This window comes from Pimephales promelas, chromosome 8 (genome assembly GCF_988280905.1).
Source record: "Pimephales promelas chromosome 8, fPimPro1.hap1.1, whole genome shotgun sequence".
In the NCBI taxonomy this organism is placed as follows: Eukaryota; Metazoa; Chordata; class Actinopteri; order Cypriniformes; family Leuciscidae; genus Pimephales; species Pimephales promelas.
In genome coordinates, this window is record NC_142776.1 from 24,805,079 (window position 1) to 24,818,442 (window position 13,364).

A 13,364-nucleotide genomic window follows, 5' to 3' on the forward strand; every position below is an offset into this window, starting at 1 on the left:
ATTAATAAAACAGACCCACATAAGTGTACTAGACACGTGGGAAATTAATGTGGGAAAAAAAATAAATACTCTAAACCCTAAGTAGATTTACACAAACTGAGAAAGTCAAAAAAGCGTTACGTTGAGCCCTGCTCTCCCCTAGACATTCTAAATAGTAGGCTATAGCTATATAGTATATTTATGGCTGCACGAGACAGCATCAAGAATCGGCCTATCTTCCACGTTCAAATTGACGTTTAAACGCAAATGTTTAGGCAAGTGCTGCGATGTCTTTTTGTGCCACCCAGTGGTTAATAGGAGAATAATCAAATGTGCATTTTACCCCGTTGTGCATTTATCCGGGGTAAATTATTGCACATTGCAGTATTTTTTAGTAGTAATAAAATACCTGTGGAACACCGATACATTGCATAATTGTCTAGGTAGGTAATACATTCAACAATATAATTAATACTAGTGTACTCCATTTTATTGAAGCCTGAGGAAGAATAATTTAATTGGATGACGGGACGAATAGCCTACCTGCTAAGGTAAACATTGGTCTGTTTGGTGTCTTTTTCTCTCGCGACTAGTTTGGCTAGTTTACGGTTGAAAACCTTTTGCTTTATTTCAAACAGTTTTTAAAATAACCACTGGAATTCATAATGTAGGCTATCTATGGGTGAAGTCAGGCACACCATGCCTTCATTTCGCCACGCGCGCCACTCTCCAGCTCAGTTTGTGCTGGGAACTCACAGCGACAGGTTGTTTACGCGCTGTTATGAGGAAGACACGCATGGTTCAATTGCAAGTATTGCGAGCTTTATAAGACATAGGACTTAGTGTTTGAGCTGAACGACAGCGCAGAGTATGGTTGGAGACATCGAGACTATAAAACATCCAGAGATTTAACAGAGGCTTCTGCGTAACCTGGTTAGACAGTAACAAACTTAATTCTTTCCTATTATACCGGAGTCCTAATCATGTTTCTCTTCAGAACTTTATCAACCTTAAGACTGGTCGCCGTTTTACTGAGTTTGGGGATTCACCAGAGCATCTGGGAAACAGTGAGTTATCTCCGTGGATTATTTGCTTTGTATCTATCAAATATTGTATTTTGTATTAATATTCTATATTGTTACTGTGCAAAATATACATTGTGATTTTTAAATTGAGATTGCAGAGTTCTAAAATCTTGGTATTCTGTGAATTGTCGTGATTAGACTGGGTGCTTTTTAAAATCAAGAAGTCATTGCAATTTGATTACCTCCTGTGGCCAGTGGATTCTGTTGTTGGGCTATGGCATAAAAAAAAGAATATTTCCAAATATCAGAAATCATTTCATAGACTGTTTAATCAACCTTATTGTTGATTAACACATCTGTATATGGCATGTTAAACGTTTTTCACCAGCTTTAATCATCCTTTCCCTTTGTGTGACAAATTAATTTAAATTAATATGAGTTCAATGCTCCATGCATAGATAAAATACTTAACACATGTTTAGTATGACAAACCAAATCATGTTGAATTTCCTGAAGTATTTCATTTGCAAATTTTAGCATTTGCCTCCAGATTCATCATGTGAGATTTTCTTTTGAGAGAGATTGACATATTTATTTGAAAAGGCATGACACTGCACCACTGAATTAGAAAAAGTATGTTGAATGTATGCTGTTTGAGTTGCACATCATAAAAGGTAAATGTGTTCATAGCCCTGCTTTCATATGTATGTGAGATTTTTTTATATTTTGAGAAATATAGACAAATATACATTTATTTTAAAAAGGCATCATACTGAGCTAATGATGCAGATGAAGTGTAATCCATTCTGTTTGATTTCCATTATTTTCTCTAGGGATCAGTCCAGTGCTATTAATGTGCTGATGTGTCACAGATGTTGATTTGATTAGCTGCACTGACCTGAGATCCCGGTCTCCTTTTAATGATGTTTTGATGACCATTTCCAGTACAGGAACACTGACATATTTTTACTATATGTAAAGTGGCCAATTGAGGTTCCTGTCATGCATTTTATGTGACTTACTGGCCTTAAAAAATTAATAAATAAATAAATACAAGAATTCTGTTCTGCTAATTCAAAGGTACATTACCATTCCAGTTTCTGAGGAGCACAGGCCACAAAGAAGAGCGCAAATCAGTGTTGTAATTAAATGTAGTTGTTGTTTGGTACTCCCTCTAATGATATGGCTTTCCTTCCCTGAATGGATGTTCATTTCCTATAATAATGATTCCATGTGTTCAAGAGCCTCTTCCTCGGGGCCGCTGGATGCTATTTGACTGATAACAGGATCTTTATCGGTCCGTTATTTTTCTTCTTTATTTGTCCTCTCAACATGTTTAACATTTCTGATCAGGTCACCAGAACATTTTAGTGCAGAGGTTAGAGTGATTGAAAACAACAGGTGTCTATTTACTTAAGATATTTAGACAGTGAGAACAAAAAGGGATTTTTAGCTCCTTGTTGCAGAATTTTTGGTGCAATGATATACATTTGATCAGTACATTTATAATATCAATTTGTGGGGAGACATGGAGGCGGCCTTGAACACCCTTTATCAGCAGATGTGTCATAATTGTTTTTTTGGCAAGATAGGAGACTTTACATTTTGGAGACTTTTAAAGCTACATGGATGAGTCAAAAGTCCTGTGAATATAGATTTCATTGAAACAAAGTGCTTTACTGCACAGGTGTGTCTCCAGTGCTTCTCTCACCCATCCTGACAAACAAATTGAATTTGTTGTAGTGATGCATAGAGGTCTTTCATCGTTATTATTCCCCTCACAGTTTCTGGATGCAAAGATGAGCCTTGGCCTTGGCCTTAGTCAATACCAGGGAGATTTGTAGTGTCTGCTTGGGTTTAATGTAGATTATATGCAGTCTTAATATATGCAGATTATATGCAGGGTAAATGTTTTTCTCCAAAACATGTTATTTGCCCCCTTTATTATTATTAAATACTTTTTTGCCAAGATAACCGCTCTGAGTCTTCTCATATAATGCCTGATAATTTTGGAGAAATCCTGACAATAAATCAGAAACCATTCCTCTACACAGAATCTTTCCAGGTCTTTCAGATTCCCAAATCCATCTTGGCGCTTTTTCTCTTTAGTTCAGCCCACTCATTTTCTAGGGTTCAGATCTGGGGACTGGATGGCCATTGCAGATGCTTGGTTCCCTTTCAAGGGAACTCGAGCTGCGTCGAGGCGATGTGGGAACGCCCCTGTGTGATTGCGTCGTGAAGCATGTGTATAATCAGTCTAATGGAGAGACAAGACTATAGTGAGAGTGACGTCATTGACCAGGAAACTATACAGCACACCTGAAAACGGTCTCTGTATACTGTCTCTGTTTATTTATTGTTGGCTGTTATTGCAGGCACAATATTTCACAGAATATTTCGCTCCCGCCAGGCGTACTTTGAGGAGGACGGTTCGGTGCGTGCTCTCCAGGGTGCAGGTCCTGCTGCTGCTGAGGTACAGCAGCGACGCACATCTTGGGGTTCGCCAATGGATCTGACAGTGGGGTTTGATATGGGCCCGCCCAGCCAATCTCAGCATTCACCTGCCAGATCCAGTGCCTTGGTTATTTGCTGGTAACCGCGCTGTGGTTATTTCTACCTGGGATTTCACCAATGCTGTGATTATCCAGTTCTGAGGAATAAGACGTTGTCAGCATTGATGCAGGGGATTATGAGAATTCCCCATCTCATTCCCCTGTAGATGAGGAGCTTATGGAGGTTGTTACTCCTGCTGTGGCTAAATTAAATATTGATTGGAGAGCAGAGAAACAGGATGATTATAAAAAGAAAAGTTTGATAGATGAAAGATACCTACCATCTACATCACAGGATCCTGGTCGGGGTTTGCCATTTTTCCCGACCACCACACTGAGGTGTCGAGGGCATGTAATAATCCAGTCTCATATTGTGTTTTTAATCCATAAACATTGACTTATTGCAATGTTATTGGTATTAAAGATGTAGGTTATGTGACTATGCCGCAGGCTGAAGAGATGCTTGCAAGCTATCTCTCTCTCGAGTCAGCATCGTCATTAAAAGTCCTGATGTTACCCACCAAGCCACTAAAATTCATTCATTCATTCATTTAATTAGGGGATATCCCCTTGAGATGGAACATCTCGTTTTCAAGGGGGTCCTCAAAATCTACTTCAGCACTGGTGGGTAGCAGGTCAGGCTGCGGCATGCTTGCATACTATGTCAATTTAGCAGTCATACCAGGCTAATGTGCTTAGGTACGTAGATTTCAGGAGCTGAAGAAGCAATCAGCAGCGTTCCAGAAGTTTCTCCCTCGCTGATCTAATGTTCCCGAGACTGCTAGGCGGGAGCAGTCTGCAAGTTCCTCGCAGCTCGGAGTGCAGCAAAAACAAAGCATCGGCATTCGGGCTCCTCTACAATCAGAGGGGCCTGGGTGGCGGTTACAGTCAAAGCCGGTTAGAGGTAAGTAAGATCTGAGGACTGTCATTGTCGACAAAGGAGTCGTCCTGACGCCGAGGCTATCAGACTTCTGAGGGTGGTCCTCTCTGGGTAGAGACGGGTTGCCGTTTCTCCTCGGGAAGCCGCGGGGAAATAAAATCAGTGAGTCACGCATTGAATCAATGCTACGGGTCTCTAATAAGTGAAGCATCATCTTCATCGTTGCCTATGCGACGCATTGCTGCTCAGCTGAGCCTTGAAAAGTTGAACCTCAAAGTTAAAAATAATTAACATCTTGTTTCTTTACATCTCTTTAATGAATCAGCTTTTTTAAACGTGTTTGTTGAATGAACGGTTCAATGACTCGCTCAAAGTCCGTTGTCATAACAATATGCACGCTGAGTGAAAGTCTTTCAATGCGCATATACTGTAGACGCTGTTTAGTTTCGGTTACATTTGTTACTGAAAATGTCCTTGTTTTAGTCCACATCGTAAACTTTATTTATATAGCAACAAAAACATTTGAATTAAATAAATAAATAAATGGTGGTAATACCGCATACCGTGCTATTGAGCCACTCAACATAACCGCAAGGGAAATTCCATAACCGCGACAGCCTTACTCGGTGCCCTCCGGAGGGGCAACTCTCTGAAGGGTCGCTGCACTGCCAGTTCTGTTGTTCCCTGCCGGTTCGCCGCTTCAGGACATGGAGGTGTCAGCATCTTCTAACGATCTTCCGAGGAGGGTTTGTAAAGCAGTCATTTCACTGTTCCCTGCTGGTTCGCCACCAAAGTGACTATTCGACCAAATCCAGAGGCAAGTCTCGAGATACTGGTTCCCTTAGTAGCTTTTCTGGCAGTGTGTAAGCTACTGCCAAACATATCTCATTGGGTCCTGTATACAACAGAAAAGGGTTACAGAATTCAGTTCGATTCTCGTCCGCGCAGAATTCTAGGGGTCCTCCCTACAGTGGTGGACACCGAACAGGCTCTGGTTATGGAGCAGGAAGTACAGACTCTTCTACGAAAGGGGGCTATTAGAAAGGTTTCCTCCTCCCAGCAGGGAGTCAAGGTTTTATAACCAGTACTTCATTGTTCCAAAAAAGATGGGGGATGTGTCCTATTCTAGATCTGCGACAACTAAACTGCAAGGTTCAGAAACTCAACTTCAAGATGCTTACACTCAAATAGATTGTCCAAGGACTGGTTTATATCGATAGACTTGAAGGAGGCTTATTTCCATATATTCATCCATCCTCATCATATGAAGTTCCTGAGGTTTGCTTTCGGGGCGACGCGTACCAATATCGGGTTCTTCCGTTCGGCTTAGGTTTATCACCCCGCACCTTCACCAAATGTGTGGATGCAGCTTTGGCTCCCCTGAGACTCCAGGGGATCCGCATGTTGAGTTACATCGACGATTGGTTGATTTTTAGATCAGTCCGAGCAGATGGTGGTTTGGCTTTGAGATGTTGCTCTGTCCCACATAAAGATGATGGGGTTGAGGCTCAACGCCAAGAAGAGTGTGGTCATTCTGTCTCAGAGAACCACTTTTCTAGGTATGGTATGCGACAACAATGTGAAACTGTGGGCTTGGCCCCTGAGGGAGCCCAGCTCATGGAATCAGGATTCTCGATCGAGGTCGTGGAGACCATATTCCAATCTAGAGCTTCCTCCACTAGAAGACTGTATGCACTGAAATGGAAACTGTTCTCTGCTTGGTGCGGTGAATGCCAACTGAATCCTGTTTACTGTCCTGTTGGTACAGTGCTTGATTATCTGCAAGAATGTTTCTCTGCGGGATTATCTCCTTCCACCTTGAAGGTGTATGTGGCGACTATATCTGCTTACTTCACTCCTCTGGGTGGTGCATCATTGGGGAGAGATCCTCTCACTACTCATTTTCTTTGTGGCACCATGAGGCTAAGGCCTACACTGCTCATTAGAGCACCGGCTTGGGATTAGACCGTTGTACTGGAAGTTCTGGCTTTGGCTTCCTTCGATCCCATTGAAGAGCTTTTAGAAAACTTCCTTACACTAAAAACTTTATTTCTTATTGCAATTTTTTTCTATCAAGAGAATTGGAGATTTGCAAGCCTTGTCAGTTGCTTCTTTATGCCTTGAATTTGCATCTGGTATGATGAAGGACTTTCTTCAACCTAGACCGGGCTATATTCCTAAGGTCCCTACTAATATTGCGGCCCCAATTGTGCAGCAGGCCTTCTCTCCTCTACCCTTAAATACACCAGATCAGGAAAAACTTGCTGTGCCCTGTGTGGGCTTTGGATGCTTGCATACAGAGAGCTACTCTGTGGCATAAATCTGATCAACTATTCATCTGTTTCGTGTCACCCAGAAAAGGTTATCCTGCATCCAAGCAGAGGATGAGCAAGTGGGTAGTCGAGGCTATCTCACTTGCTTATGAAGCGACTGGTCATCCTTCATCTTTAGCTGTCCGGGCCCATTCTACCAGGAGTATGGCTGTGTCAAAAGTTTTATTATCGGTGGTTTCCCTTCATGACATGTGGGATGTGGCAGGCTGGTCCTCACCACATACATATGTTAGATTTTATTACTTGGATCTAGGCTCCACTTCGGGGTCTAGGGTGCTTGCTTCTTAGTGTGCAAACTACTTCACACATAACAGACATTTGCTATTATGGGCATAGTGTTTCCAAAGCATCTCTCTTTTTTATCTGTTAGTATTTGGTTGAATCTATGATGCCATGTATCTGAAAAAGAAGTCCAGGACCTCTGGCAAAAAATTAGGCCCACAGCATTAAAGATATAGCAGAGTATTTCATTTTACACATGGGGTACTTTTTATCCATTTGTGCACCAAACCCATCTTAAGTGTTTGCTGCCAAAAAAGCTTTTTTTTTCTTCCTTCAATTCATCTTAGAACCCGTCCCGTTTGAAGTTCCAGTAGTGTCAGTTAGTTTTCAAACATTCTATGGACAGATGAAACAAACAAAAAACAGATTTTTGGCAGCAAACACTTAAGATGGGATCTGGGAATCTAAAGGATCTGTTATTGTTATTGAAATACACCTCTGGTGCAACTCAGACACATCATCAGTGATGTATCCTGGGTTCATTGGGTGTTTCGGGTCTCACAACATCATACACCCTCGCCCAGGTGACCCAGCCAGGGTTGATCAGACCCTGGCTTGTGTCTGAGTAGCTTGTATGATCCATGGATCGCCCCGCTTGATCCACAGCCATCTTGACGCCTTTTCGGCGGCGTCCGTGATGTTCTTGACGGCTTTTTCTGATGTGCAGTCCCTCCAGTCCAAGCATCTTGAGGGCCCTAATCAGTGACTGGCCGACGAATCCTCTGCACCCGACCTCGATGGGATTACATCGGGTCCTCCACCCCCTGCTTCGGCATTCGCCTGCCAGCTCCTCATACTTGGCCCTCTTCCTCTCAAAAGCCTCCTCCATCCGGTCCTCCCAGGGAACAGTCATCTGGAGAGAATCTGTATGGAGGAATGCTCTCTGATCTATTTCCGGTGTTCTCCAAACTATCAGGCATTATAGGAGAAGACTCAGAGCTTTAATCTTGTTTTAAAATTTTTTTACAGCTATCTTTGATCATATTTACCAAAGGGGAAATAATTCTGACCAGCACTGTATAGACAACCATTCTCATTTTAAAATAAAATACAAATTTTGAAAAGATTTGAGAGTTGATCAATGTTAATGTGTACTGTGTGATGTTTCAATGCAAAAACTTGCATTCTATTTCCTAACAGCCAAAAGTCCAACTTTACCAAGTACTCTTTTTTTTATTATTATTTTATACAAATTATATTTTTATAGAATGCAAATGCAAAAAACAAAAACAACGGTAAATTGTATACATTCAAAAGGATAATTTTCTGTTTTATATCTGAGCAGTAAATCTCAATCTATCCTTAAAAAAATCATCCTACAGTACTACCAAAATGTTACTCCAGTGCCGTATTCAGCTATTTTCAGCATAATCGATTTGTTTACTCACGGATAACCTTTTCTGGGGTTTATCATTAGCCAAGAAAAACTTTTAGGGTTTATCATTTACTCACCCTCTTGTTGGTTTAAACCCCATGAAACACAAAAGGATCTAAAATGACAAAGCAGTCCATTCTAATGTGCACTGCATTTCAAGAATTCCGAAGCAAACAAATTTAAGTTGTTAATTCTTGAAAATGGTTCTTTCTGACACAGTATATAAATCTCATTCACATTTAAAAACTGTTGCTAAGGTTTGATGTTAATGACATACAATTTCTTTGACACACTATCTTGTGACCAACAGCGACACTCTTGAATTGCTTTCATTGTGCCTTCAAATGATTGAAATCGGAGTGGAATGGACTACTTTTACTTTGCTTTTTTAATCATTGTGTTTTAAATGATTGACTTGATATTATACAATAATCTGCATAGACAATTAATTCAGAAATTGAGTTGTCAGCCAATAATATTCTTGAAATTAGGGTATGTTAACAGCACTAAAATGTATCGTTATGTTATCATTATTTAAATATTTTTTTCTGTCTTATAAGATGTTTTTTTTAGGCTAGTTCGTTTTCCGTCCTGAAGATTCTGATTGACCTTGAGATATGCGAGACTTGTTTGTGAGAGTCTTTCTTTTTGTTTTAGAAATGCACTGCAACTAAACCAGTGCAAACTTCCCGAACTCATTCTCTCTTATCTCGCCTACCAGCAGGCGACAGAGGTCAATGAAACCAACAGCGCAACCATCTGTTCTGTTTTGAATTCGGAGAGAACATAAGCACTAACAAGCACTCGCAGACAAATAGACAAGCAAACACACTCACACTAGCGCTCTCACTCAATGCATCAACTTGTGTCCTGAAAACATCCATTTCTGCCTATTTGCGCTGTGAAAGGGATATGCCCAACGTCAACTACTGGATAAATAATAGTCAACATAGCTGGAACATTTACTTTGATTTCCATACTGACGTCATACTATTGATTTGATTCACACATAGAGGATGACACACAGACCCCTGAGGCGTCCCTCTAGAATAAATACAACAATTCACTTTTCCTGGTATTGTTATGATTCACCATTTCTGTTTTCCTTTGGAGATGCGTAGGTATGTTTCAGGAACTTCTGAATCCGTTTCTACAGCTCATTCCACTGTAACCTCAGGCTTAATCGGATCATTAGCATTCACCCACCTCTGACTCTCTCTCATTCCTCTCAGGAATAAGTGGGTGGCCGTTACAGGTCTTTTTATGCAGCAAAGAGGTGAAACAGAAACAACTTTTCCTTTTTATGTTGTTGAAAATACAACATCCCACACATCTTGTTATATAGTCATTCCCTCTTTATTTCTCTGCATCTCTAATGCATTTAATTGTAGTAAATGATGGCAAGAGACTGATGAAATGGGTTCAATGACTGCTTCAAAGATAACAAGATTTTACAGACTAATATTGGTGTGTGGCTGGGGCTTTTTGATGAGATATTTCAGTCTGAAGTCTTAGTCTGATAAATACTTAGATCCCTTAAATAGATATATGCAATGTATTTTCAATCTGTTACCCGCAAAAATGCTGGGGATCTTTCTTTTGTGGAACACAAATGGAGTTAAACATATGTACAAGCTGTTAGCAATTAATGTTTTAAATTGAACGATTTTCCCTGATTTTATTGTCAATTTGACTTAATGGCAAGTGACTACAATTGTGAAATTGCTCACCATCTTTCTGTAATAGGCTCAGCATGTTTATGTGGTTTCTTAATATGTGCTGCATTTTGTAAATTCATTTGCCTCACACCTTTTTTTTTTTTTCCATCATCATTCTCAGGTGGAAACAATTCATCCAGCATGTGCTCTGGTGGCTGAGCATATTAAGGCTCAAGAGCAATGCATTCACACACAAAGACAAGAGGCCCACATGAGCAACAATATCACTGGTGAGCTGTCTACTTCATTCCTTACTACTTTGCATCTCCTCTATGTCGTTAATGTCTACCCGTTTGCTGATTGATAATACGACTATTTCTGATTGGATGGGGTGCTGAAAACTAGGTTTACAATATTAAGCATTACACTTTCCTATATAGATCAGGTCAGGCAAATAGGATGCAATAAAGTGTTGAGATTTAGTAGATTAAAGGCAGTTTCTCAAACAGAAGCTGTTCGATTCTGGCTGCTGATGAAGGGTGCGGATCAGCAGATGGGATCAATACAACTCAGGTCATTGCACTTTCATTGTCAGTGATCAAAGGATAATGAATTATAATGACAGCATGATTCCATTTACTAAGGTTTTGAGATAAATCATATGTAATATTTGTAGACTGAAGCTTACTTTTTTCCCCATTTTTTTGTTATTTGTATAAAGAAATTATCAGACTAATTTAAAAAAAAGAAATTCAGCCAATTTATTTAATTACTCAAAATTAAACGTAGTAAAACTGATTAATTTTGAGGAATTAAATAAATTGGGTGCATTTAATTGAGAAATTAAATTATGAATGCTTAACTGACTTTCATTAGTTAGATTCATATATAAATTCAGCTTTTCATCCAGATCGTTTTTTTTTACTTGTCTGATTGATATTTTACTGCATTTAATTGAGTGCATTTAATTGAATGCATATCTGATATTCATTAGTTAGATTAGTATAAATTCAGCCTTTCATCCAGAAAGTGCATGTTTTACTTGTCTAGTTGATCGTTTTCTGTTTGATTCTGAGTAATTAAATACGTGGGCTGCATTTAATTTTGAGAAATTAAATGATGAATGCTTATCTGACTTTCATTAGTTAGATTCATGTATAAGTTCAGTCTTTCATCCAGATCGTTTTTTTTTTTTTTTTTTTTTACTTTTCTGGTTGATATTTTACTGCATTTAATTGAGTAATTAAATGAGTTGGCTACATTTTGAGGAAATAAATGGTATAATACAGTGCTGCAGCTCTCCACCACCGAGGAGATGGATGTGCTGAGCATCGAGTCAAGGGATTTGGGAATTAAGGGAATTGAAGATTCTCCATCTCAATCCCATGTGTACAATAAATTTTGGAGTTTATAACCTCCGTGTCAGGGCCTTCCACTTTTTCTGGAAGCCACTGGTGTCAGACCTCTGAGGGCAGTGTACACCACAGTATACGGTGCCCGACCCACCTCGGTGCCCTCAGGAGGTTTTAGCGCTTTTAACATTTACTGGTCGTGACATCACCTGCCGGTGACGCTCACTCTCGCCATTCAACTATTTGACACAAGTGCATCGGACACAATCACGCAGGGGCGTTCCCAAAGCGCCATCGACACATCTTCTTGTTCCCTACTCAGGGAACTAGGGTTACAGTTGTAACCTGAGACGTTTTCAATGAAGACCTGTCATCTTAGTAAACTAATGAAATTGTTTCTGTACACTAGTGTGGACGCTCAAATTCTAAACCTAACACAACCTTAGGAAATCTGAAGCACATAAATATTAGATGGCAGTACAGATTTGTTTATTAAATATGCACTGTAAACCCATTAGACACAGCCTTCAATTGTATGCAAATAAATCTCTTTCCAGCTGAGTGGCTCCAAAGTCTGAAAGTATTTGAGACCAGTACCGCTGCTAGCGATTTTGGTGCCCTAAGCATAATTCCTTTATGATGCCCCCCAGAAAAAAAAAAAAGAAAAAAAAAAATTTTTTTGCCAGTTCCAACGGACTATAACCAGTGGTGGCAGCATAATCATTACTTTCTAGAGTAATTAAAGGGTTAGTTCACCCAAAAATGAAAATTAAGTCATTAATTACTCACCCCCATGCTGTACCAACCCCGTAAGACCTTCGTTCATCTTCGGAACACAAATAAAGATATTTTTGATTGAATCTGAGGGCTGTATCACTCTTCCATAGACAGCCTGAGGGACTGCCTCTTGACGGCCCAGAAAGTCATTAAAAGAAAAGGTTTAAATATTCCATGTGCCTACAGTGGCTCAACTATAACTTTATCAAGCGACGAGACTACTTTTTGTGCGAAAAAAAAAAGTAAATAACGACTTTATTCGACTTTCCATTACTTCCTTATGGGTGCATGCGCGAGAACTGAGACGAGACCGTTCTTCTTCGACTACTTTTTGTTACCGGCTGCTCACCGCTTAGGAGTTTTACCGCCCCCTACCGTATAAGATGACGTACTGCTTGTAAACAGAACGTTTTGCGCCTCCGGCTATATCAGTACGTCATCTTATACGGTAGGGGGCGGTAAAACTCCTAAGCGGTGAGCAGCCGGTAACAAAAAGTAGTCGAAGAAGAACGGTCTCGTCTCAGTTCTCGCGCATGCGCCCATAAGGAAGTAATGGAAAGTCGAATAAAGTCGTTATTTACTTTTTTTTTCGCACAAAAAGTAGTCTCGTCGCTTGATAAAGTTATAGTTGAGCCACTGTAGGCACATGGAATATTTAAACCTTTTCTTTTAATGACTTTCTGGGCCGTCAAGAGGCAGTCCCTCAGGCTGTCTATGGAAGAGTGATACAGCCCTCAGATTCAATCAAAAATATCTTTATTTGTGTTCCGAAGATGAACGAAGGTCTTACGGGGTTGGTACAGCATGGGGGTGAGTAATTAATGACTTAATTTTCATTTTTGGGTGAACTAACCCTTTAAATGCTCAAGTTCCTCTGTTTTGTTATATACATCCTTAAAAAGTGCCTATAATATTCTATACTGAAATAATATCAGCATTATAATTATTATGACTATGATATGATGATTGATTTTTCATTAGGCTATTTTTGGTGCCCATTCAGCACTTGGTGCCCTACGTACAGCGTGGTGGGAGTGGCGCGCTGTTTGAGACTAACAATTAAATATTGTGCTAAACCATTATAAATCCAAATATTAGCTGCATGCTGCATTTGTAATGCTCCGAGTAATTTCTTTAGACTTCAAGTAAAA

General features: G+C 39.9%; 1 protein-coding gene across 1 annotated transcript in view; it reads left to right on the plus strand.

The window, feature by feature from the left end:
* The first annotated feature begins 574 nt into the window (after window positions 1–574).
* The window catches only part of ghrhrb (growth hormone releasing hormone receptor b), a 35,197-nt gene continuing 22,407 nt past the window's right edge, over window positions 575–13,364 (plus strand). The window contains exons 1-2 of the mRNA XM_039670140.2: window positions 575–1,046; window positions 10,266–10,374. Of these exons, the coding sequence (XP_039526074.2) occupies window positions 963–1,046; window positions 10,266–10,374 (193 nt within the window). The 5' untranslated portion in view covers window positions 575–962. The remainder of the gene's footprint in view (window positions 1,047–10,265; window positions 10,375–13,364) is intronic.